Source organism: Dama dama, chromosome 18 (genome assembly GCF_033118175.1).
Source record: "Dama dama isolate Ldn47 chromosome 18, ASM3311817v1, whole genome shotgun sequence".
Taxonomy (NCBI): domain Eukaryota; kingdom Metazoa; phylum Chordata; class Mammalia; order Artiodactyla; family Cervidae; genus Dama; species Dama dama.
The window spans coordinates 72,976,447-73,003,231 of record NC_083698.1 but is presented as its reverse complement, the minus strand read 5'-3'; the positions used below and the strand labels follow the sequence as shown (position 1 = coordinate 73,003,231).

General features: G+C 48.8%; 1 protein-coding gene across 1 annotated transcript; it reads left to right on the top strand.

Moving 5' to 3' along the window:
- The first annotated feature begins 1,071 nt into the window (after positions 1–1,071).
- Positions 1,072–23,602, top strand: RAMP3 (receptor activity modifying protein 3). The gene is made up of 3 exons (XM_061166378.1): positions 1,072–1,207; positions 18,243–18,375; positions 21,941–23,602. The coding sequence occupies exons 1-3, from the start codon at positions 1,144–1,146 to the stop codon at positions 22,194–22,196; spliced, it is 453 nt and encodes a 150-aa protein (XP_061022361.1). The 5' UTR covers positions 1,072–1,143; the 3' UTR covers positions 22,197–23,602.
- Positions 23,603–26,785: the final 3,183 nt, after the last annotated feature.

The window sequence follows — 26,785 nt, the reverse complement described above, 5'->3', positions numbered from 1 at the left end:
GAGTAATTAATCCCTAGGCCTTCCTAATCCTGCTTTCCTGACCCCTCAGATGAGGCACTGCTGGTGGCGGGGGGGGGGGCGGGGGGGGTGGACTATGGGCCTCAAAGGGCAGGGGGTCTCTATCAATCACAATGTGACCAGGTGTCCGTGGGGCCAGGGTCTGTGCTAGGGGCTGAGGGGGACAGAGGTGACCAAACCAAGGGAGGTGATCTGTGGTTGAAGTACCCTGAGGCCCTCGCTCCTTCCCCTGGGAGCCCATGACACTTCACGAAGCAGGCCCTGAGGGGTACCCAGTCACTCTCTTGGCCCTCATTTTGTCCCCTGAGGCCTCCAGAGGGCCTCGGTTCTAGCCGTGGGCAGTGGGGTGTGTGTGTCAGTGTAGATGTGTGCATGCCCCCCTCTCTCTGGTCCAGAGGGGTGCAAAGGTTCTTGGCAGAGGGAAGCCCCAGGAAGGTATCCTAGGGCCTGAGGCCCATGAGAACTTGGGGATCCACCCTGAAGTCCCCACCTGGCACCTCCTCACAGAGATGCCTCCACCCATGGCCAACTTTCTCCCCATGGGGCTGCCCCGGCACCCACTTGCTCCTTCCCTGGTCTCCCACGACAGCGAGTCACACAGCCATCTTCCTCCAGACACGTTCCTGGGCTCCTTCGTAAGCAGGGGTGAGGGTGGGTGCACCTGCCGGGTCCCACCCACTCCCTGCCAGCCTCCCACCCGCCTCCCAGCCTGCTCCCCAGCCCAGCTGGATGTCAGGTCTTCTAGGACCGCACCCTTAGGGCAGAAGGAAAGGGGCTTGCGCTGGGGAGGGGATGCGTCCTGGGGGAAGGACCGGTCAGTGAGGGGAGAACACGTCCTGAGGGATAGGACGCGTCCTTGCGGGGCTCGTCATAGGGATGGGAGCGTCCTGAGGGGCAGCGCGTCCCGGGGGAGCGCGACCCGATGGAGGTACCTGCTGGGGGGAGGGAGGCGCTTCCCAGAGGGCGGAGAGCACAGCCTAGGGGCAGGCACCTGCTGGGGGCGGGCTCTCGGCGGCCCCTCCCCGCCTGGGCTCCGTCCCCTGGCGCCCCCAGCCGAGACGCAGCTGCACCGCGCGCCGCTGGACGTTGCGTCACAGCTGGACCGCGCGCGACAGCTGGCCAGCCATGGGGACAAGAGCGCTGCGGTGCCCCTACTTTTTCCCACTAGTGCTGCTGCTGCTGCTCTGCGGTAAGGGGACGCTGGGTCCGGCGCCGGGGCGCCCCAACCTCCTCGCGGGTCGTGGGATCCCCGCGGCCTTTGGCATCCTGCCTCTACACCTGGCTGCTCCTCCTCCTCAGCACCGACCTGGGCCAGCCCGGCGCGCCGGGCTCTGGAGGAACTGTCCCCAGGATGCTCCAGCTCATGGTGACGGACCGGGCTTGGAAGGAAGGCGAGGGGTCTCCTGCTGGCTGTGCTTCGCCAGCGGGCTCAACCAGAGCCCGCTCCTCCCTGCTGCGATGTCCCCGGCCTCGCAGTTCTGGGGCTGGGGATGGGCGGGCGTGTCCATCACCCTCCTCCCTGTGAGGCAGTGTGCTCCACGTCCGGGGCTCCTGCGTGCACAGCCGGCGCAGCGGTGTGGATGAGACGACCAGAAGTGGGAGTGCTAGATCTTCCCTCCTGTGTCTGTCCTCCGAGGACAGTGTTTCAGTGTGAGTGTGTATCCCTGTGTCTGGAGCAACTGGCTGGAGGGAGCAGAGGGCGGCTTTCTGAGGTTTCCCCTCCCAGATCCTGGGAAGACACGTTGCTCACAAACTGGGAATGGATTGAATGAAATGCTTGTTTTGAAAAATCCTTCTAAGGAAATCATCCAAGAACCAGTGAGAGGGTATCCATGTTTTGGGAGGGCTTTCGTGGGAGAGCCTGGCCAATTCTGAGAAGGGGAAGCCCTGGCCTTGGGGGACCACTGTCCCCTGGGTCCTTTGGGATGCTCTCTTGTTCTCACTGGCCTCAGTTTCCCTGACTGTAAGATGTAAAGTTGGGCTTGTTTGCATTGCCACTGTCAGCTTCCATGACCTGGAATTTGGAAAAAGCTGCTTAGGCCCATTGGCATCTTGAACTCCAGGTTATCTTTCCACTGGTGATGTCTGGGGTGGATAAAGTATAACTTCATTTCACGTTCAGGGGTTAGAGCCCTAGGGTTGGCTGGATTTTTGTGTTAGAGGAAAGAGTGATTGGTGGCTTCCAGAAATCAGGAGATCAGGAGCACACTGATACAGGATTTCAGCAAGCTTCAAATGCAAAGCCCTTGGATGAAGATTTTTTTTTAATTTTAATTTTTTATTGGAGGATAATTACTTTAAAATGTGCTGGTTTCTGCCATACAACAACGTGAATCAATCATAATTACATATATATCCCCTCCCTCTCCCCCTTCCCATTCCACCCCTCCAGGTCATCACAGAGCACCAGCCTGGGCTCCCTCTGTTACAGAGCAGCTTCCCACTTATTATCTGTTGTATATATGTCAGTGCTACTTTCTTAATTCATCCTCCCCTCTTCTTCCTCTGCTGTGTACACAAGTCCGTTTTCTACGTCTGGATGGAGATTTTGGTTCTTGTAATGGGAGAAGACTCTGATTCATTATGACGGACACTGAGCCTCTCCTCGCCCGCCTACAGCATGGAATTGAGAAGGACCAAAGGCAGGCCCTGTGGAGAAACCTTCCATGTTAATAGCCTTGGGCTCATGTTGGCGTGGTTCTGGGAGCCACCTCATCTTGTCTCATTGGACCCGGTGTCCCTCGCCCACAGAACCTGGGCTCAGGCTCCCCAGCCAGGATCAGGGTCCAGGTCAGCCCCTCAGCAGATGCAGTCCAGTGCTGGCCGCATCAGAGTGAGGACCTCAGGAACTGGCTCCTGACTGAGTCAAGGAGATGCACAGAGGGCAGACCTGCTCATGGGCACGTACTGCGTTGTCATACATGGGGCGGGGGCCATATCAGCCCCGGAGGCTGCTGCATCTTGAAGGAGGGTCCCAGGGCTGCTCTGGATGCTGACACCCCGCCATCCCTGAGCTGCCTCTGGGCGGTACAAAGTGGGTACAGGGAGCTGGGCTAGCAATGGGGCTGTTCCTAGTGATCATAAGGCCCATTGAGGACAGGCTCTGAAGGGCCCATCAGGGAAGGTGCTTTGAGAATTACAAACCCTAATTCAGAAGCAGGTGCTGCTGTGCAGGGCCCTGGGGTCGTGAGGTCCAGCAGTAGTCCACTCAGCCAGGGCTCTGCCTCTGTGCCTGTTACTGACCGGGGCTGAAACTGAACTCAGGTTTGACTGCTCAATGCTCAAAAATCAGTTTTCAAGACACAAGGGTTAGTGGGGGAAAAAATGCTCTGTTCAGGAAGCCAGAAACCTAGGAAGATGGCTGCCTACCCAAATCAACTCCAAGTTGCCAACCAGAGGGCAAGAGCTTTTACAACTTTTTTATAATAATTTTATGTTTTTTTAATGTGGACCATTTATAAAGTCTTTATTGAATTTGTTGACCAACCTAGACAGCATATTAAAAAGCAGAGACATTACTTTGCCAACAAAGGTCCATCTAGTCAAAGCTATGGTTTTTCCAGTAGTCTTGTATGGATGTAAGAGTTGGACCATAAAGAAAGCTGAGTGCAGAAGAACTGAGACTTTTGAACTGTGGTGTTGGAGAAGACTCCTGAGAGTCCCTTGGACTGCAAGGAGATCAAACCAGTCAATCCTAAAGGAAATCAGTCCTGAATATTCATTGGAAGGACTGATACTGAAGCTGAAGCTCCAGTACTTTGGCCACCTGATGTGAAGAGCTGACTCATTAGAAAAGACCCTGATGCTGGGGAAGATTGAAGGCAGGAGGAGAAGGGGACAACAGAGGATGAGATGGTTGAATGGCATCACTGACGCTATGGACATGAGTTTGAGCAAGCCCTGGGAGTTGGTGATAGACCGGGAAGCCTGGCATGCTGTAGTCCATGGGGTCGCAAAGAGTTGGATACAACTGAGAGACTGAACTGAACTAATTGAATTTATTACAATATTGCTTCTGTTTTATGTTTTGGTTGTTTGGCCTCAAAGCATGTGGGATCTTAGCTCCCTGACCAGGGACCCAACTTGTACCCCCTGCCCTGGAAAGCAAGGTCTTAACCACTGAACTGCCAGGGAAGTCCCAGGGCAAGAGCTTTTAAGGGAAAGCTTCAAGGATGTGCAGATGGGGGCTATGTGCAGAACAACCCTGCTCAAATTGGAGCAGCTTATATTGTGGCTGCAGTTTGATCATTAGGCAGTTAGCTCTTTCTCCCTGGTGGTTTTAGTATCTGTAAGACAACTCGGGAATGTGTATTGCACGGTGTTATCTAAGTTCTTCAGGGAAGAGCTAAAGATTCTGAGACTGCCATAGGCCTAACTGCTATTTTTGTCACTCCATGTCTACAACCTTTCAGTCATTAATTCTTTTAAGAATATTTATTTCTTTTATTTATTTATTCAGCAGTGCTGGGTCTTAGTTGCAGCTTGCAGTCTTTTAGTTGTGGCATGTGAACTTTTAGTTTCAACTTGTGGGATCTAGTTCCCTGACGAGGGATGGAACCCAGGTCCCTTGCATTGGGAGCATGGAGTCTTAGCCACTGGACCACCAGGGAAGCCCTACAGTGTGTGTGAAATAGGCCACAAACAAGCTGTTTTAAGTTAGCATAAAATTTGAGTTAAATCATGTAAGTCAGAATGACTTCCACATACCTTAATACATGAAAATTTCTTCTATCATTTTCCCCTTTTGATTGCAAGTCTTGCAGTAGAAAGCATTGATGATAAAAATATTTGTCCCTTGATCATGTTTGCTGCTTGCCCTGCGTCTATCCTCTGCCTTGGTGCTAGTCCTACTTTTCATTTATATGTTTGCCTAGTTATCCATGTTGGAGGAAAACTAATCAGACATAACAAAGGACTACAAAGGTATGTTGACAGTGGGACATTTTACAGGTTATATGTGTGTGCTAAGTTGCTTCAGTCATGTCTGACTCTTTGCAACCCTGCGGACTGTTGCCTGCCAGGCTCTCTGTCCATGGGATTCTCCAGGCAAGAATATTGGAGTGGGTTACTGTGCTGTACTCCAGGGGATCTTCACACACAGGGATTGAGCCCATGTCTTTTATGTCTTCTCCATTGACAGAACTTGCTAGTTCTTTGCCACTAGCACCACCTGGGAAGCCCTTTATAGGTTACACATCTTACCAGTTATATCAAGATGTCACACAAATGTTGTACATGCACTTCAGGCTGTAGACTTAAAGCAAGCAGGATACATGTCATGAGTAGTTATACTCTGACAACTTTACTAGGTCAATTTTTCGTTTAATGCTCTCCATGAAGTTTAATAAACCAAGTAATTTGATTAGTTTAATATTTCTGTCAGAGATGCTTCTGGGGCCATTTGGAGACCTCAAAGTTAGCTAGAGAAGACCTAAAATCTCTTATCAAAAACAGCTCAATATTCCAGGAAACATTGCTCTTTTAACAGAGTTAGAAAACCAAACTCCAAAAAAAAAAAAAAAAAAAGAAAACCAAACTCCAGTCTTGTATTAGTTTACTTTTGATAATAAAATTCATTTATTTTATTAACTTCAATCTAATCTTATTCAATCTTGACCATGCATAAAACTTTTCTTAAGATTCCTTTTACATAAACCTCCCCGACTTCTGTATTCATGTAAGTTTGTCCCTTATCTTTTCCCCATCTAGAAACAATGAGCTCTGGGGCAAAATTGTTTTTCTTTTCTCTTTAACAAAACTATCTCCATTCTTTTTTTTTAAAAAGCTAAATAGCTGTGCCAGGTCTTAGTTGCGACACAGGATCTTTGATCTTTGATCTTCATCAGACACGAAAACTCTTAGTTGTGGCCTGTGGGATCTTTGTTCTAGCCTGTATATGCTTGGTTTCAGCATATGGGATCTAGTTTGCTGACCAGGGTTTGAACCTGGGCCCCCTGCACTGGGACTGCAGAGTCTTAGCCACTGGCTACCTGACTTTAGTATTCTTGCCTGAAGAATTCCATGGATGGAGGAGCCTGGCAGGCTACAGTCCATGGGGTCGCACAGAGTTGGACACAACTGACTATTATTTTTAGTAGTTTTAATTACATATTTATTATAATTTTCATCCTTAAAAACCCCAATCTCTAGCAAAACCCAAAAGGCAAGTAATTGAACTGTTTGTTATACTAACATTTTCTAATTGACAAACTTATAAACATGTTTTATAACCTCTAAAAACATACATTTTTATAGCATAATTTCTCTGTTTAAAGTGGTACAAACATCTTTAGTTTTTTCTCTCCTAAGAAGACAAAAGATTGCTAGACTTGTATTACAATCAGTGTTCCAGTATTTTATCTTAAAAAAATGACCTAGACCTTCAATGAATTTTTATCATTTAGCTTAATTTAGCAAAACTCTAAAGTTTCAGGTTACTGAGAATCTGAAAAAATTAAAACATAATAATTTCTAAAGAGTTCGTCTAAAAACTTCTATACCATTTATCTGTATTTTACTACTTATGACAATATCATCATGGCAAATCAATTTTTTTGTTGATAATTTTTTAAATAGACATAACATGAATTTACTGACTTTCAGTAAACCTTTGTATAAGAGAAGTATCATATGTAGTACTGATGACTCTGAAGACATATCTGCACTAATTAACAAATCTTAATACTGGATATTAATTTAATACTTAATATTCTGCAGATCACATGAACCTGAAATTCGTTTTGGTTAGTTTTTTGTTGTATTTAGAAATGTTTGATTTGTAAGTGCTCACTTTTCTTTAAGACAGTTAAATAGAGATCATAGATTAATTTTGGTCATTTATAGATTAATTTTGGTAATATTATCCAAAGATAAAGACACAATTATGATGTGGCTTCCTGGTGGCTCAGACAGTAAGGAGTCTGCCTGAAGTGCAGGAGACCAGGGTTCAATCCCTGGGTTGGGAAGATCCCCTGGAGAAGAGAATGGCAACCCACTCCAGTATTCTCGTCTGGAGAATTTCATGGACAGAGGAGCCTGGCGGGCTACAGTCCATGGGGTCCTAAACTTACTTGCATTTAAAAAGCCTTCCCCTGCCCCCCACCTTTTTTTTTTCCTTTTGGCTTGAAGTTCTACTAATTAACCCAAGACCTGCTGGCTCAGTTTCACGCCTTGCCCTTGACCAAACCGTTGGGTTTGGATATTACTCCCGGGATGCCTCTCTTGGCAGCAGCTCATCCCCATGATCATAAAACATTTAGTGGCACTTAGTCTCAGGTTTTCCCACTCTAGCAACCTAGAAAGGGCTGTTGTGACTGCCAGTTGGGCTTCCCTGGTGAATTAGCAGTAAAGAATCCGCCTGCAATGCAGGAGCTACAAGAGATGTGAGTTCAATCCCTGAGTTGGGAAGATCCCCTGGAGGAGGGCATGGCAACCCACTCCAGTGTTCTTGCTTGGGAAATCCCATGGACAGAGGAGCCTGGAGGACTGCATTCCACGGGGTCCCAGAGAGTCAGACACGACTGAAGCAGCTGAGCATGCACGCATGCACGTGACTGCCGGTGGGATTCAGTCAGTTCAGTCCCCATAGCCCTGTGTGGGGGCCTAGGAGTGTGGAGTGGAGGACTGCATGTATGGGAAGCTCCTGCCAGCGCCTGGCACACATTCTGTGAGCACTTGAGTTTGCTAGCATCTCTGGCCCCTGGGGGCTCACTTACAGCACCACCAGACGGAGTACCTATGCTGGTGTGTCTGTGTATGCGCATGGCTCTGTCACTGTTTTTGTTACTGGTGGAGTAATGTCTTGCTGTCGAGCCATCTCCTGTCACATTGGATTCTGTGCACTCAAGCGGGCCCAGGAGCAGTGCTGGATATCAGGTACCCCAGTGGCTGCAAGGAGGTGCTTGGTTCAGAGGTGCCTTGGAGATCCTCTGACGTCACTATATGGGGTCCAGGATGGGGAGGGAACTCGCCAGACCACAAGGGCTGAGGGCAGAACCTTCCAGAACTGCAGTGTCCCAGAGCCGTACTGGCCATGGCCCATCACTGCTGAGCCCACCGAGGCCATGGTCGGCTTGCTGCTTGCTTGCACGGGAGGAGAATGAGAGCTCCTGTTTTTCATTTCCAAGTGACTGGCCATAAAAGCCTTTTCTCTCGGAAATGCATCTGTTTGGCTGTTTATCATCTCCCAGAGTATGAAAGTCCCCTAGACAAAAGAAACACAGTCCTGCCTTTTCTTTGTTTCGCTGATGGAACCACTGAAATGGTTTTCTATTCCGAGTTAATTCCTGAGACCTTTACTAATGCAGCTGGTAGCTTGAGTGGATGGCAGCCATCTACCTTCTTGGTGTTGTCAGGAATCTGCATCTTTACCTCATTCTTTTTTTGTTTTTATTTTTAATTTATAGTTTTATTGAAGGAAAATTGCTTTATACAATTTTGTTGTTTTCTGTCAAACATGAATCAGCCATAGGTATACATATATCCTCTCCCTTTTGAACCTCCCTCCCATCTCCCTCCCCATCCCACCCCTCTAGGTTGACGCAGAGTCCCTGTTTGAGTTTCCTGAGCCAGACAGTAAATTCCCATTTGCTATCTATTTTACATATGGTAGTGTATGTTTCCATGTTACTCTTTCCATACATCTCACCCTCTCCTCCCCTCTCCCCATGTCCATAAGTCCATTCTCTATGTCTGCTTCTCCACTGCTGCCCTGTAAATAAGTTCTTCAGTACCATTCTTCTAGATTCCGTATATATGTGTTAGAATACAATATTTATCTTTCTCTTTCTGACTCACTTCACTCTGTATAATAGATTCTAGCTTCATCCACCTCATCCGAACTGACTCAAATGCATTCCTTTTTATGACTGAGTAACATTCCATTGTGTATATGTACCACAACTTCTTTATTCATTCATCTGTCGATGAACATCTAGGTTGCTTCCATGTTCTAGCTATTGTAAATAGTGCTGCAATGAACAATGGGATACGTGTGCCTTTTTCAATTTTGGTTTCCTCAGGGTATATGCCTAGGAGTGGGATTGCTGGGTCATATGGTGATTTTATTCCTAGTTTTTTTAAGGAATCTCCATACTGTCTTTCATAGTGGCTGTATCAATTTATATTCCACCAACAGTGCAAGAGCTTCCCTTTTCTCCACACCCTCTCCAGCATTTGTTGTTTGTAGACTTTTTGATGATGGCCATTCTGCCTGGTGTGAGGTGATATCTCATTGTGATTTTGATTCTCATTTCTCTAATAATGAGCGATGTTGAGCATCTTTTCATGTGTTTGTTAGCCATCTGTATGTCCTCTTTGGATAAGTGTCTGTTTAGGTCTTTTTCCCACTTTTTGATTGGGTTGTTTGTTTTTCTTGCATTGAGTTGTATCAGCTGCTTGTATATTTTGGAAATTAATCCTTTGTCAATTGTTTCATTTGCTATTATTTTCTCCCATTCTGAGGGTTGTCTTTTCACCTTGCTTGTAGTTTCCTTTGCTGTGCAAAAGCTTTTAAGTTTAATCAGGTCCCACTTGTTTGCTTTTGTTTTTATTTCTGTTACTCTAGGAGGTGGGTCATAGAGGATCTTGCTTTGATTTATGTCATCGAGTGTTCTGCCTATGTTTTCCTCTAAGAGTTTTATAGTTTCTGGTCTTACATTTAGGTCTTTAATCCATTTTTAGTTTATCTTTGTGTATGGTGTGAGGAAGTGTTCTGATTTCATTCTTTTACATGTAGCTGTCCAGTTTTCCCAGCGTCATTTATTGAAGAGGCTGTCTTTGCCCCGCTGTATATTCTTGCCTCCTTTGTTAGAAATCAGGTAACCATAGGTGCATGGGTTTATCTCTGGGCTTTCTATCTTGTTCTGTTGATCTATATTTCTGTTTTTGTGCCAGTACCATACTGTGTTGATGACTGTACCTTTGTAGTATAATCTGAAGTCAGGAGGGTTGATTCCTCCAGATCCATTCTTCTTTCTCAAGACTGCTTTGGCCATTTGGGATCTTTGTGTTTCCATGTGAATTGTGAAATTTATTGTTCTATTTCTGTGAAAAATGCCATTGGTAATTTGATAGGAATTGCACTGAATCTGGTAGATTGCATTTGGTAGTATAGTCATTTTCACAATATTGATTCTTCCTACCCAGGAACATGGAATATATCTCCATCTGTTTATGTTATCTTTGATTTCTTTCCCTAGTGTCATAATTTTCTGTGTATAGTTCTTTTGTCTCCTTAGGTAAGTTTATTCCTAGATATTTAATTCTTCTTGTTGCAGTGGTGAATGGGATTGATTCCTTAATTTCTCTTTCTGATTTTTCATTATTAGTATATAGAAATGCAAGTGATTTCTGTGTATTGATTTTGTATCCTGTAACTTTGCTAAATTCACTGATTAGCTCTAGTAATTTTCTGATACTGTCTTTAGGGTTTTCTATGTACGGTATCATGTCATCTGCAAATAGTGAGAGCTTTACTTCTTCTTTTCTGATCTGGATTTCTTTTATTTCTCTTTCTTCTCCAATTGCTATAGCTAGGACTTCCAGAACTATGTTGAATAATAGTGGTGAAAGTGGACACCCTTGTCTTGTTCCTGATCTTAGGGGGAATGCTTTCAGTTTTTCACCATTGAGAATAATGTTTGCTATAGGCTTATCATATATGGCCTTTACTATGTTGAGGTAGATTCCTTCTATGCCCTTTTTTTGAAGAGTTTTAATCATAAATGGGTGCTGAATTTTGTCAAAGGCTTTTTATGCATCTATTATCATATGATTATCATATGATTTTTATCTTTCAATTTGTTAATATGGTGTATCACATTGATTTTCATATACTGAAGAACCCTTGCATTCTTGGAATAAACCCAACTTGATCATGGTGCATGAGCTTTTTGATGTGTTGCTGAATTCTCTTTGCTAAAATTTTGTTGATGATTTTTGCATTTACATTCATCAGTGATATTGGCCCATAGTTTTCTTTTTTTGTGTTGTCTTTGTCTGGTTTTGGTATCAGGGTGATGGTGGCCTCGTAGAATGAGTTTGGAAGTTTTCCTTCCTCTGCAATTTTTTGAAAGAGTTTTACAAGGATAGGTATTAGCTCATCTCTAAATGTTTGATAGAATTCTCCTGTGAAGCCATCTGGTCCTGGGCTTTTGTTTTTTGAGAGATTTTTGATCACAGCTTCAATTTCAGTGGTTGTAATTGGGTTGTTAATAATTTCTATTTCTTCCTGGTTCAGTCTTGGAAGATTGAACTTTTCTAAGAATCTGTTTATTTCTTCCAGGTTATCCATTTTATTGTCATATAGTTGTTCATAATAGTCTCTTATAATCCTTTGTATTTCTGCATTGTCTATTGTAACCTCTCCTTTTTCATTTCTAATTTTGTTGATTTGATTCTTCTCTCTTTTTTTCTTGATGGGTCTGGCTAAAGGTTTGTCAATTTTGTTTATCTTCTCAAAGAGCCAGCTTTTAGTTTTATTGGTATTTACTATTGCTTCTTTCTTTTTCATTTATTTCTGATCAGATCTTTATGACTTCTTTCCTTCTACTAAGTTTGGGGTTTTTTTGTTCTTCCTTTTCCAGTTGTTTTAGGTGTAAAGTTAGATTGTCTAGTCGATGTTTTCTGTGTTTCTTGAGGTAGGATTATATTGCTCTAAACTTCCCTCTTAGAACTGCTTTTGCTGCATCCCATAGGTTTTGAGTTGTCATGTTTCAATTGTCATTTATTTCTAGAGTTTTTTGATTTATCTTTTGATTTCTTCAGTAACCTGTTGGTTATTTAGAAACATGTTGTTTAATCTCCATGTGTTTGTGTTTCTTACAGTTTTTTTCTTTTAATTGATATCTAGTCTCATAGCATTGTGGTCAGATTCTTAATACGATTTCAATTTTATTAAATTTACTGAGGTTTGATTTGTGACCCAAAATGTGGTCTATCCTGGAGAATGTTCCATGTGCACTTGAGAAGAAGGTGTATTCTTCTGCATTTGGATGGAATGTCCTGAAGCTATCAATAAGATCCATCTCATCTAATGCATCATTTAAGACTTGTGTTTCCTTATTAATTTTCTGTTTTGATGATTTGTCCATTGGTGTGAGTGGGGGTGTTAAAGTCTCCTACTATTATTGTGTTATTGTCAATTTCTCCTTTTATGTCTGTTGGTGTTTGTCTTATTGAGGTGCTCCTATGTTGGGTGCATAGATATTTACAGTTGTTATGTCTTCCTCTTGGATTGATCCCTTGATCATTATGTAGTGTCCTTCCTTATCTCTTGTAATATTCTTTATTTTAAGGTCTATTTTGTCTGATATAAGGATTGCTACTTCAGCTTTCTTTTGCTTCCCATTTTCATGGAATATATTTTTCCATCCTTTCACTTTCAGTCTATATGTGTCTTTAGGTCTGAAGTGGGTTTCTTGTAGGCATCATATATATGGGTCTTGTTTTTGCATACATTCAGCCAGTCTGTGTCTTTTGGTTGGATCATTTAATCTATTTACATTTAAAGTAATTATTGATAGATATGTTCCTATCACCGCTTTCTTAATTGTTTGGGATTGATTTTGTAGATCTTTTTTCTTCTCTTGTATTTCTTGACTATATAAGAAGTTTGTTGTCCCTTTAACATTTGTTGTAAAGCTGGTTTGTTGGTACTGAATTCTCTTCACTGTTGCTTGTCTGAAAAGCTTTTATTTCTCCATCAATTTTAAATGAGATCCTTGCCAGGTACAGTAATCTTGGTTGTAGATTTTCCCTTTCAGTACTTTAAATATATCCTGCCATTCCCTTCTGGCCTGCAGAGTTTCTGCTGAAAGATCAGCTGTTAAGCATATGGGATTTCCCTTGTATGTTACTTGTTGCTTCCTCCTTGCTGTTTTAATATTCTTTCTTTGTGTTTAGTCTTTGTTAGCTTGATTAGTATGTGTCTTGGCATGTGTCTCTTTGGGTTTATCCTGTATGGGACTCTTTGTGCCTCTTGGACTTGATTGACTATTTCCTTTTCCATGTTGGGAAATTTTCAACTATAATCTCTTAAAAAAATTTCTCTTACCCTTTCTTTTTCTCTTCTTCTTCTGGGACCCCTATAATTCGAATGTTGGTGCTTTTGATATTGTCCCAGATATCTTTGAGACTAGCCTCAGTTCTTTTCATTCTTTTTACTTTATTCTGCTCTGCAGAAGTTATTTCCACCATTTTATCTTCCAGCTCTCTGATTTGTTCTTCTGCTTCAGATATTCTGCTATTAATTCCTTCTAGAGTATTTTTAATTTCAGTAATTGTATTGTCTTTGTGTATTTATTCTTTAATTCTTCTAGGTCTTTGTTAATTGATTCTTGCATTTCCTCCATTTTGTTTTCAAGGTTTTTGATCATCTTTACTATCATTATTCTGAATTCTTTTTCAGGGAGTTTGCCTATTTCCTCTTCATTTATTTGGACTTCAGTGTTTCTAGTTTGTTCCTTCATTTGTGTAGTATTTCTCTGCCTTTTCATTATTAAAAAAAAAATTTATTGTGTTTGAGGCCTCCTTTTCCCAGGCGTCATGGTTGAATTCGTTCTTCCTTCTGGTTTCTGCCCTCCTAAGGTTGGTCCAGTGGTTTGTGTGAGCTTGTATAGGGTGAGATTTGTGCTGAGTTTTCGTTTGTTTGTTTTTCCTCTGATGGGCAAGGCTGAGTGAAGTGGTAATCCTGTCTGCTGATGACTGGGTTTGTATTTTTGCTTTGTTTGTTTAGATGAGGCATCCTGCACTGGGTGCTACTGGTGGTTGGGTGATGTGGGTCTTGTATTCAAGTGGTTTCCTTTGTGTGAGTTCTCACTATTTGATACTCCCTAGGGTTAGTTCTCTGGTAGTCTAGGGTCTTGGAGTTAGTGCTTCCATTCTAAAGGCTCAGGACTTGATCTCTAAAACTCAATGAAGAAACAGCATGAACTTTCCAAAACCAACTATCTTATTTTCTTTGAAACGGCAGTCAATTCTGGCATTTAAAGACTTTCCAAGTATTTCATCCAAGGACTTGTAAATCTCACTTATCTTCTCAAAGGCAAACCTCAAGCTCACCAGAGAGGAAAGTTTTATTTCCAAGTCTCAGTCTTGGTACCACTGAGCCCAGCCCCACATCCTCTTCTCTCCTTGGTGCTGGACTTTAGACAGATACCTCGCCACCTCCCATTCCAGTACCAGAAACTTTACCTCACTCTTATAACACTGGATGGATTGTTGGGTTTTGCTGGGAGTTCCTTAAGCCTGTGTGTCAGAAATGGTGCTCTCCTTAACTGTCCCTCCATACCCTCATGGAGGTCACTTGACAGGTGTCCCATGGTGCCTGTCCTGTGCATCCTCATAGCACACTGCCCACTCCCCCCACGGGCAGGAGAAGTTATTTCAGGAAACTCGCCTCAGGATGTCATGTGGTCCTTGATGGCACATCCTCAACCTGCTATGGCCAGGCCCCTGCCATGTTGGTGTGTGGCAATTCTGGGATATATGGAGATTCTTGTCTATGAGGAAGGATGAAGGGAGAGGAGGAAGGAGTTCCAAGAGGGAGGATGTGCAGGGGGAAGGAGGAGAATTAGATGGAGGAGGAGGAAGCACTGAACTGGGTCTCAGTGATCTGACAGGTGTGGCTGGGTTAGGCTGAGGATGTCCAGATGTTCCAGGTCTAGGGGTCCAGGCCCAGAAAATTAAAGTCCAGATCATCCAGGTCCATGGATCCAGGTCCAGTTGGATTTTGATGGTGGTCCAGAGGGTCTAGATGGCCAGGTCCAGTTGGGCTGCACCTGGGAGGAGAGGCAGTATCAGTAGGGGCACACCACGGTGTGAGATCTGCCTGGCTCGTGCCCGTGGGTGGAGGGCGGCACTCAGGAGACCCAAGTAGGATACCCTGCAGAGACTGTCAGTCAGACCCAGGAATGGGCACATGGCTGGATGTGGAGGACATTAAGTGGACTGGAGCCTATGTTGGGGTGCCTGTCAATGAGCTGTAGGAAAAGATGCCTGTGCAACAGGGTGGCCGGAGGGGAATGGAGCACAGGTGGCCTTCTCAGCTGCCTCCACACAGCCCGAGAGCCTGTGCCCCCCAGAGCCACTAACTCTAGGCCTGCACGGCCTGGACCCAGGGCTGCATGTGGGTTTGGCCCCCCACCCTGTTACTGAGCGAGTGGTCACAGGGACCTTGTCTTGTTGGGCTGTTGCAGGGCTCAGTGAGTTGGACCACACTTAGGACAGGGCATTCAGTGGACATTGGTCAGTACTGAAACTGAGGGAAGCCTGGCAAGGGGCAGCCAGGCCAGTGTTCATTTCCAGAAGGGGAAACTGAGGCTCAGAGAGGAGAGTGAGTGCATCTGGGCTGGGAATAGAGTCATGGAGAACATGCAGGGCTTTTCAACCACCTCTGACTCCTCAGCTCTCCCATTGTCTGTCTCTTAACTCTGCAGAGTGTGGGCAGGGCCTCTCAGCACCTGGAACTTGTCAGAGATTAGCATCTTGGTGCTGCAAGCCTACTGGCTCAGAATCTTCATTGCACAAGATCTCCGTGCCTGTGTGCACGTCATTGTGAGCAAGCATTGCTTTCCCTACTTGTTTGCAGCTCTGGCAGCACATTGGAATCACGCAGGGGTGGGCTTTTTTTTTTTTAAACAAATGTGAATGTTTGGTCCCAATCTCAGAGTCACCCTTGTCATGGGCCAAGGCTGTGGCCTCAGGGAGTGTGGGCGCGCAGCCAAGTCAGACACCCTTGTTCCACTTCATGTGGTCATCCTGAGAGACTCAGTGCTGAGAGGGGCTGGGAGGGAGGCCCCTAGCCCCAGAGATCTCCAGGTGGGCTCTGGTATGGTGGTCTGCACCAGCCTTAGAGGGGAATGGCTTTGTTCTGCCTTCGGAAGAATTGTATTACAATAGATTGTTTCCATCAAGGACTTCAGAATTGAGAGCTGTGTTAAAATAGAACTGGATCGACAGCCTGGGAGCACATAAGCCAGACCTGCCGCAGCCTGGGAAGGGGGCTGGGTGGCTGGGGGTCCAGGCAGAGTGGTGTGTGGGTGGGGCAGTTGTGGCCAGATGGCGACAAGTTGAAAGAGATGCATGACTATTAACTAGTGAAAACATCCAGAATCAGTACCACTCTCTTTTATAAAGGAGGAGACATAGGCCCAGCAAGGTGAAGGGTCTGTCCAGAGTCACGCAGCAAACTAGTGACTCCAAGGGGTTGGGGCTGGGCATCTAGTGGCTGTGGTTAACTTCAGAAGGGCTCTCTCTCCCTTCCTGCAGAGGTGGCAAGGCTCCTCTTTGAGGGGTGTCAGCTTCTGGCTTGGCTGCTGCTTGCCTGGGACTGCATGATGTGAAGGTTCTGAGGCTCAGGGCGGGTTCAGTGGGGGAGTGTGGAGTTTGGAAACCCACCTCTGCCTTCTGGTAGGCTTTAAATGCACTGGGAAGGCCTGCACACCTGGACTAGTCTGCCTTTGGGTCCAGCCTCCAACGTCACTTCTTCCCCTTTCACCCAACTACTGTTAATGAATTGAGTCTTTAATTATTATGGAAAGCCTCATCTCTGGTGATACTCTTGGTTCTGAAATATACTTTGTCCAGTATTAATGTAGCCATTACACCTTTCTTTTGATTAGTGGTGGCATGGCATATTGTTTCCCACTTTTTGCTCTGAATCTGTTTGAGTCATTTTAAGGTCAGGTACATACAGTCTGTGATTGGATTTTGCCTTTTGATTTCATCTAACAATCCTTGTTTCATTTTTTGAATTTTGGCTATGCCATGTGACATGTAGGATCTTAGCTCCCTGACTAGGGGTCGAACCTGCGCCCCCTGCAGGGGAAGCTTGGAGTCTTAACCCCTGGACCACCAAGAATGTCCTAACAATTTTTATTTCTTTATTGAGGTGCTAAGACCATTTACTTTCAATGTGATAATTTATTTATATGGTTAGTTTTAAATCTACCATGGTACCATCAGTTCTTGCCCCCACTTCTCTCTTTTTCTGTCTTCTTTTAGACTTTGTACTTTTTTCCACTTTTTCTCCTTCTTCCTCCCCTTTACTAATTGGCAGTAATTATTATTTTTTGGTTACTGTAGTGGTTGACTTAGGATTTGTAGTATGTATCTTTAACTTATCACAGTCTAAGTGATATTATATCAATTTATACATAGAACAAGAACCTTCCAAACCTTTCATTCCTTTTTTTCCCCCCCTTGGCTGTGCCACATGATTTGTGGGATCTTAGTTCCCCAACCAGGGATTGAACCCGGGTCCTGACAGGGAAGGCACTGAGTCCTAACCACTGGACCACCAGGGAATTCTCCTTTTGCCAATTCTTAAATGAGTCATTGCTCTTGTTTAATAGTCATAGGAGTTCTTTATATATTTTAGATACAAACCCTGTATCAGAGATATGATTTTCATATATTTGCTTTCATTCTCTGGGATGTCTTCACTCTTTCGATGGTATCTTTTGAAGCACAAAAGTCTAAAAATTTGATATAGTTCAATTTCTATATTTTTCTTTTGTTTGTATTTTTAGTGTCATATGAGAAGACTTCATCTTACACAAGGACACAGTGACTTTCTCCTATATATTTATTTTATTTAAATATTTTATTTATTCATTTTTGGCTATGTTGGGTCTTTGTTGCTTCATGCAGGCTTTCTCTAGCTGCAGAGAGCAATGAGAGCTACTCTCTAGCTGTGACACGGGGGCTTCTCATTGCCATTTTTCAAGTGGCTTCTCTTGTTGCAGACCATGGGCTCTAGGTGCTTGGGCTTCAGTAGTTGTGGTGTACGGACTTATTTGCCCCCATGGCACGTGGACCTTCCCAGACCAGAGATTGAACCCATGTCCCCTGCATTGGCAGGTAGAGTCTTAACCACTGGACCACCAGGGAAGTCCTCTCCTATATTTTATCCCACTGGAACCCATCTTCCCTCAGCCTCTCCACTCCCAAGACCCCCATCTCTCTGCATGCTGCCTTCACCTTGCCTGCTTCTTTTCATGCCTCAGTAGAGGACTTCTTTCTGTGACCCCTCTGGGTCCTGTCTCGGTGACACCTCAACATGGGTTCCTCTTTCTGCACTGGCTTCAACCTTCTTGAGTTACATGGAGGCCAAGGTGATGGCAGAAGACCCCCAGCTGACCTTGAGGGGCATCAGCACGTGCCTTTAGGGTCATGATGGCACCTAGCCTTCCTAGTGATGCTCACAACTCTCTCCTCTCTAGGGGAGTCTCCTCCGGTGGGTGGCTGCAATGAGAAGCGTATGTTGGCCATGCTGCCCCACTGCAGCAAGACCTTCGCCGAAAAGATGAAGAAGGTAGAGGTCTGGAAGTGGTGCAACCTCTCGGAGTTCATCGTGTGAGTGTCCCTGCCCGCGCCCTGCCCACAGCGCCTGTGCTCCCCAAGTTCCGAGGTTCATTCCAAGCCTCCCAGCCCCTCACTGACCACACTCGCTGCTCCAAACTGGACACTCCAGGTTGTGCATCCCCCACTCTTCTGAGGGTGGTCATTTCTCTGGGAACCACTGACACCCCACTCCCCTTTCTGATTGTGGTTGGTGCCCTGCCCTGGGGTGCCTGCCTCTCTTCATGGTCCGTGCTGGGGGGACTTGTCATTTTGGGTTTTCCTCACAGCACCAGCCAGGGCTGGGTTGGTAGTCAGGATCATCGGACCCCAGAGAAACTGAGTCCCACTGGTTTCTACCTGGTGTGGTGGGGGCAGTGCCCCACCACAGAGGGCCCCACTTTCTGGAAGCTTCTGAGATATTTTTCGTCTCCTGTGATCACACCCAGCATCAAGTGTCTAGGTACACCTAGGTACACCTTTCACCTCCTCGGAAATCACCGATGGCCTGTGTCTGCCTTCCCCCACTTCCCACTTAGAAGTCTCTGCCTGGCACACTGCTGGTGGCTGCTGCATTCATGTCCTGCGGGCCATGCCTGCTGGGACCCCTGGGTTTCTGTCAGCTGCATCAGCTGTTTCCACTGCAAGACTCTGGCCCCTGTGTTCTCTGTTCCCAGAGGCTGTTCTGCGGGCTTCCATGGCCATCTCCCTAGAGGACAGTGGCTCCTTGTGGGCACATCCACAGCCCCCTCATGGACTCCACACATAGCTGTTCACTGAACCAAATGGAACAAAATTTCTGTATCTGCTGGGAAAGGGGACATGGGGTTCAGGAAGGCCTTAGCCAGGCTTCTTATTTTCCTTGGAACCTGATCTGAACGCCAAGCCTGGAGTGGACACACAGGGGTGGAGGTTTAGGGAAGAGGTGTGAGTTTCCTGTCCTGGGCCTCTGTCACCTGCTAAAGCCTCAGTGAGATCAAACAGACATCCAGCCCCAGGGCCAGAGGACAGTAGAGGGGTCAGCCAGGAGGGGGTCTTGGAGTTGAGAGAGGGGCCGATGTCTACTGGACTAGGGAAATGTTTGCTGGCAGAAGAGGGAATCTGCCAGGGGCAGTTTGCCTGGCTTCTGGGCTCCACAGCCCAACTTTCCCCTCTGGACCATGGCTGTTTTCTCGCTCATTGTGAGAGCACCCCAGGGGCTGGAGGGAGGGTGCCCTGGGAGACAGACTGAAGAGAGGGCTTGGAAAGGCCCCGGGGTGACCAGAGTCGCTTGGGAAGAACAGAGCTTGTTGTGACCCTGGTTCCATGATGCCACACAAATGGCAGCTTCCTTGGGAAGAAGACCTTAATCTTATCTCCAGTTTGAATGCAGGCTGATGAGTTAACAGCACCTGGGACCTGTGTGTGGAAAGGTGTGCATCCCTGCCTCATCTGCCTCCTCAGCCCTGGGAAGGGCAGGGTGCTGGGATGTGGGTGTTGACTTCTGCAACTCTTGCCTTGTGCCTGAGTGCCTGGCCTTTGCTGTCTTTTATCGTAACAACATTTTCTGTCACAATACAGTTAGTTCCCAGTGATCTTGAGAAGCAGCAAGCGTGGGCAGTCTGCACATGGCCCTGTAGGTCTCAGCTCTGCCCAAGCCCTAGTCTTTGGGACTCACCCATGACCTCACTGAGAACCTACTATGTGCCAGGCACTTACCAGAAGTGTATTCACGGCACCTAATGTGGTCTTTTCACCAAGGTGGGAGCTTTCACCTAATAAAGTCCATTACCTTATTGGCTGAGAATTATGAACCCCATTTACAGGTGGAGAAACTGAGGCTCAGGGAGGCTAGGCAATGTGGGCAAAGTCAGGAAGATGCTCGGCCAAGCTGAGGTTGGACGATATCGGTTCCGCGTCCTGAGCCCTAAGCTGCTATCTTGTGCTGTTTTCTGTGCATGGGGGTCACACGGGCCTCAAATCACCCTCCACCTCCTGCTAGCTTGTCCACAGAGCAGCTCCCTCAGCTCCTTGTACCTTGTCTCAGCTGCAGTGAGCTCTGGGGCAGGTGGGGGCTCTGCAGGGTGTTGGGTGGCAGGCCGCCGATGGGGCCCAGTGGGAAGGGTGGGTCTTGGGGGTGACGGTTTGCTTACCTGGTTAGTGAGGTGACCCAGAGCCTAGACCCATCCCAAGGACCACATCACAGCTCTGCACGTGGATTCCAGGCTGTAGCCTTTGTTTCCTGCTCTCTTTTGCCTTGTGTGGCTCTTCCTTGCCTGTGTTATAAGAGGGGTGTGGGCAGATGTGTGCCTGACCAACCAGCCAAATATTTGGGCTGGGAAACCGGTTGCTCCGGGGCCACCAGGAGGAATGGCGAAGGGTCTGGCTGAGTGGATCCGCTGCCCTGTTTCCCACTGCCTTTCCAGGCAGAGATGAGGTTGTGGACAGGAAGCTCCTTGCAGGAAGCAGTTCCTTCCTGTCTCTCAGACCACCCTTCCTGGGTCAGTACCAGAAGGAGGAGGGTGGGTGCAAAGCCTAGTTCCCGTGGGGAGCTGAGGCAGGAACCCCTTCCTGCCCCATACCTGTCCTGTGTGAAGCACTTTGCCAGGCGGGCAGTGGTCGGAGCTGGCACACTGAGGCAGATATTCAATCAGCCCTCTGACCAGAGCATCTTGAACAATGGCTGCCAGTCTAGGTCAGCAGCCCCAGAGGCCAGTAAACCTCGGTCAGTGGGCTTTTGGGTTGAATTCTAGGGACGGCTAGTAGTAACCCTTGGTTGGTCGCACAGACCATCAGGAGCCTGCCTGTTTGATGGACGTGGCTCCTCATTTGTGGCTTGATAAGTGCCTTTCCAGGTTTGGTCAACACAGACAGGAAGACCCTGGGCAGAGGGGGTCCCTTGTGTCCAGTCAGGTGGGGGCTGAGGAAGGTGACTTCGGAGAGGAGGACAGGTTGGGGCTGAGCTCACAGGTGGGACGCGCCCCCCCCGGCCCCCGCCACCTCCCCGCACCCAGTCAGGTAAATGAAGCCAGGTTAACTTGACTGGGCGACAGCTGGCCCTTGGTCTCAGAGAGATCTCCTCCCCTGGGAGGCCCATATAGTGGTCCTAGGTGAGAAGGGCCCTGCAGGCCAAGGGGCTGTGGCCTTTGGTCTTGGAGAAAGAGCCCAGGTTCAGAGTGTCCTCTGGAAAGACCTGGGGGTACTGGCACCCTGGGGGCTGAGTCCAGACCTGGGGTGTTGGGAGTTCCTTTCCTTGTAGGGAGGAGGTGACAGTGTGGATGACCACGATGAGGGCAGGGATGATGTACGAGATGCAGACGGGGGCATGGGGTATATTTTGGGGAGCTCATGGCCTCAGAGTTTCTTGCAGGGTATGGGGCCACCACGTGAGAGAACCTCAGGGCAAGGACGCCAGGGGGATGGATATCGCCAGACCAGCAGGCCCAAGAGAGGTTGTAGCAGGAGGCTACTCTTCCCATGTGGCCTGGGGCCATGCTGAGAACCGGTGGCCACATAGCACTGCCCCCCCACTTTCCTGTAAGTCAGGGCCAAAGTGAGAAGGGGTGGGGGAACTGAATGGTCAAACCCTCTGCCTTCATAGGTACTACGAGAGCTTCACCAACTGCACGGAGGTGGAGACCAACATGGTGGGTTGCTACTGGCCCAACCCCTTGACTGAGAGCTTCATCGCCGGCGTCCATAGGCAGTTCTTCCAAAACTGCTCGGTGGACAGGCAAGACTGGGAGGATCCCCCAGACGAAATTCTCATCCCGCTGATCACCGTGCCGGTCCTGCTGACCATCGCCATGACTGGTGTGGTGGTGTGGCGCAGCAAACACACCGACCAGGTGTTGTGAGGGCCTGGTGAGCCCGAGGGGCCATGCCCGGAGAGATGGAAGAAAGTTCTGCAGGGCTGATTGAGCTGGTGCTTCAGCTGCCCCCGAACACTGCCCCGGCGGTCTTGAGCTGGTGGTAGAGAAAACGTCCTGCGGCTGAAGCTTGTGTGCTGGGCACAGATCACCGCTGCTTTGCCTGCGCTGTCCCAGACTGGGCTGGGGCCTCTGGTGTTCCCAGTACCAAGTCCCTTAGGGCCCTGCCCTGGCCTGACCTTGACCCCGCCTCACAACTGACTCTACCCCGACCCCATTTCCCACTCTGACCCCACCCCTGGCCCTGGCCCCACCTCCTGCTCTGACTCCACCCCTAGTCCTGGTCCCACCCCTGGTCTTGGCCCCACCTCCTACTCTGACTTCATGCCCAGCCCTGGCCCCACCTCCTATTCTGACTTCACCTCCCTCTCTGACTCCACCCCCGGCCCTGACCCCACCTACCACTCTGACACCACCCACCCCCAGCCCTGACCCCACCCCAGCCCTGACCCACCCCAGCCTTGACCCCACCTCCTATTCTGGCTCCACCTCCCACTCTGACTCCACCCCTGGCCCTGACCCCACCTCCCACTCTGACTCCACCCCTAGTCCTGGTCCCACCCCTGGTCTTGGCCCCACCTCCTACTCTGACTTCATGCCCAGCCCTGGCCCCACCTCCTATTCTGACTTCACCTCCCTCTCTGACTCCACCCCCGGCCCTGACCCCACCTACCACTCTGACACCACCCACCCCCAGCCCTGACCCCACCCCAGCCCTGACCCACCCCAGCCTTGACCCCACCTCCTATTCTGGCTCCACCTCCCACTCTGACTCCACCCCGGCCCTGACCCCACCTCCCACTCTGACTCCACCCCCGGCCCTGACTCCACCCCCGGCCCTGACCCCACCCCCAGCCCTGACCCCACCTCCTATTCTGACTTCACCTCCCTCTCTGACTCCACCCCCGGCCCTGACCCCACCCCCACCCTGACCCCGCCTCTATTCTGGCTCTACCTCCCTCTGACGCCACCCCCGGGCCCTGGCCCTACCGCAGTGGCCCCGCTCTGAAAAGGTGTGCCTATTCCCATCTGGCTGGGGATGGGGCGGTAAAGAGTGTGGGAGGGGGCTTTTGTGGGTCCTCGCTTTGCAGGCCTTGGGTCCTCTTGATGGGGAGCCCACCTAGAGAGAATCTGGAAGACAGAATTGAACTGGGGGTTCCAAGCTGCCGCAGGACAGCTTGCGACCTGCTGTCCGTGGCCGCAGCTGGTGTGGGCCTCGGTAACGGGCCCCTCTGTGAGCAATGAGCCTCTATGAGCAGGGGCCTTGTGCGCTCTCCTGGTTGAGCTCTGTCTGCTGTAATGTGCTTTCTGTGAGTAAAGAGTCCTGCTACTTCTGGGGTTTCCAGTTTTATTTCAGGGAATTCCCAGAGACCCTGCCCGGCCTCGTAGAAATGGCAAGTCCTCCAGGCCCATTTTACAGACAGGGAGTGATTGAGGCTCCAGGAGGTCAGAGGTCAGAGCAGCAAAGAGAGCCTCCCACCAGGGGAGTGTGGGCAGGTGGGAGGGATCTGCTATCCAGCTCTCAGAGGTTTTGTGCTTCCCACTGGCTCCCTGTGCTTTGAGGATGGAGGGGAGACTTCACCTGGGAGCAGCTGGTGGAGGCGCTTTGTCTGCAAGCCTCTCGCTGGTGGCGGTCCAGTTCTGCAGCTGATGCTTTCGAATGTGGGCGGTTGAATTCAGCACCCTCTTGCTGGGGCCCAGAAGTGCGGCCGTGGCTGTGAGTGGATGTGGAGAGAACCTAGCAGGGCAGTCCCTATGTCCTTCAGAGGCCCTGCTCCTCTTCCTGCCCAGAGGTGCAGGGGGTCCCCTGAGCTTGCTGGTTCCCTGCAGGTGCTCACAGGTGTAGATGCCCACAGGTGCAGGGACAGGATGGGAATCTCCTGGCACTTCTGTTTCCTGGGGCAGCTTCTGCCGAGGAACAGAGGCTGTGATCTCAACGTGAATCCACAGTGCCTCTGGAGCATCTCCCACCACGCAGGTCTCTGCCGGTCGTCTGCGGAGCTGGACATCTGCTGATGAGATAACCTGTGGAGGCACGGAGGGGCGGTGCTTTTGGGTTTCTGACCATCTTAAGCCTTTACAATGTTGGTTCTCTTCTCAGATGGTGCCCTGGGGGGCCCTGCAGCTGCGGAGGGGGTGCAGCCCAGCCCCTGGCTGGCTCTGGCCACACCCTGTGTGGGGAGCCCCTGGAGGTTGTGTGTGTCTTCCGTGCCCCAGGGATTCTCACTTCCCGGGTCCCCTGAGAGGCCGGGCCCCCAGAGCTGCACCAAGAGGCTACTCTTGTGTGCACATGGCTGTCGAATGGTGCTTCTCGGCTGAAGACCCCTCTCTTACCAAGACTGGAGACCCTCGTAATTGTGGGCCTGGCACTGAGCCCCTGACCACCCTTTTAGCTCTCCAGCACACTTTCTTCACTATGCTAACTTTAGTTTTTTTAGTGACCCCCTGACCCCACTGAGACCTCAGACCTTCAGTCTAGTCCTGTCCAGCCCTGGCTTGCTGCCTCCCTCCCCTCTAGCCTGGTCTCCTGGTCACAGCTTTGCATGCTCTGTCAGTCCTTTGGCCCCACATTTTCACTTATTCATGAGTTTTTCTAGGACATGGAGGGGCCTGGGTGCCAGACCACACAAGGAATGTCTGTGTGTACGTTTGTGTGTATATGTGTGTGCATTTCTGTCCCTCTTCCCTCAGCTCCATACAAAGGGATGCCATGTCTCTCTACTTTCTAGACAAGGAATCCCGATATAGTGTTTTTCTGGGAGGGCCAGGATTTCTCATCCCCTCCACCCAGAGCTCCGTGTTACAGAGACTAAATTCCAAGTATGAACGGCTGAGATGTCAGGCCTCCCTCTCCCTGGCCAGACCTCACTGATAGTTACGAGGGGGCTCTATCCCAGGCTCAGCGTGCTCACACTTCAGTTCACCTGTACAGTGGAGGCTCCTGCCAGGAGAGGCGAACGGAGAAGACCGGAAGTTGCTGCCCCCACCCAATACGCTATTCATAAGTGAGGGTGTTACACTACTGTCCACAACTCCAGCTCCAGGATAGTGGGTCAGAGATCTTTCTAAGGGCAGAGGCAACTGTAAGGACAGGCAGCTCTGAAGCTCTCTCCATAGGAACTGACTTGATTTAGAAGATAGTGTAGGGAAGTCCAAGCCTAAGGGAGCTCTCGAGAACCGTGGAAATTTTGGTGGTGAGCAGTGAAAAGCGACTGGCAGCTCTGCATTGGAGGTGAGCATGAAAGGGGGCTGGCAGCTCTGTGAGAGCGGAAGTTAAACCTTAGGCAGTTGGATTTCCCACCAGAGACAAGTGGGGACAGAGACACTTACAAGAGCCCTCATGGGGTCAGAGCAAATCTCATAGTGTTCGCATGCTGTGTGTGCTCAATTGCCTCAGTTGTGTCCAACTCTTTGTGACCCCATGGACTATAGCCTGCAAGGCCCCTCTATCCATGGGATTTTCCAGGCAAGAATACTGGAGTGGGTTGCCATGCCCTCCTCCAGGAAATCTTCCTGACCCAGGGATTGAACCTCATAGACTGGCCTTAAAATCACCCCACCAAGGAGCTCAGATTTAATTGGGTTAGAATGTGGAGCATTGACGTCCCAGGTCATTGTCAACACAATGGAGCAGTCAGCTAGACACCAGTGGAGTCTGACAGCTGTCAGACTGACATACCCACAGAGACAACAGATTCACACAGAGATCAGACACAAAGACATCAAAGGTAGCCCGTGAAGAGCCTCTGTGGTCTTGGGTATGTGTGGTAAGCTCAGGGATGTGCTCTCTGAGAATGACACTTGCGCTCATGCTGACAGTCCAGCCAGTCCACCCATGACCAGCATGCAAGCGTTAGTGTCTGTCCCGGATTTGTCCCTCTTCCTCCAGACCCATCGAGACATTCACAGACGTGCCTCCATCTTACTCATGCATGCACATCAGCCCAGGTCACGTCCCCTGGAGGGGTTGGTGCAGAACTTGACTGGGGTGTGCTCTGTGTGGACTTCTGCACAGTGAAGGGGTGCTGGTGCTGCAGGGGGTTGCCTGGGTTCAATCCCAGCCTAGTCACGTGTGATGTGACCTCCGACAAGTAGGCTCCTGGTCTACACAGGGCCTTGGGAGGATGGGATGAGATCATCCACACAGCTTCCTGAGCCTGGCACACAGTGGGTATGGTCAGTGTTATTATGGAAAGTCTGGGCTGGGTTCTGGATGGGGGAGTCCCCGGCATGTCCCTTCATGGAGGGTGACACTGTGGGAGTGGATGATGGTCCCAGAGGATGTGTTGAGTGGGGAGCAAAGAGGACTTAGGGTAAAGCCACCCCAAGGGTTCTAACATAGGGAAGGAGGACCCCAAGCAACGTGAGGGAGCGAGAGAACCAGTTTCCAGAAGGCATCAAATGCTGCTGAGGGATCCAGATCACAGAAAGCAAGAAGAATCAGGTGGTCAGGTGTGAATCCTTGGATGCCTCCCAGAACCATCTTCTGTCTTGGAAAGCAACAGGATCAAGAGTAT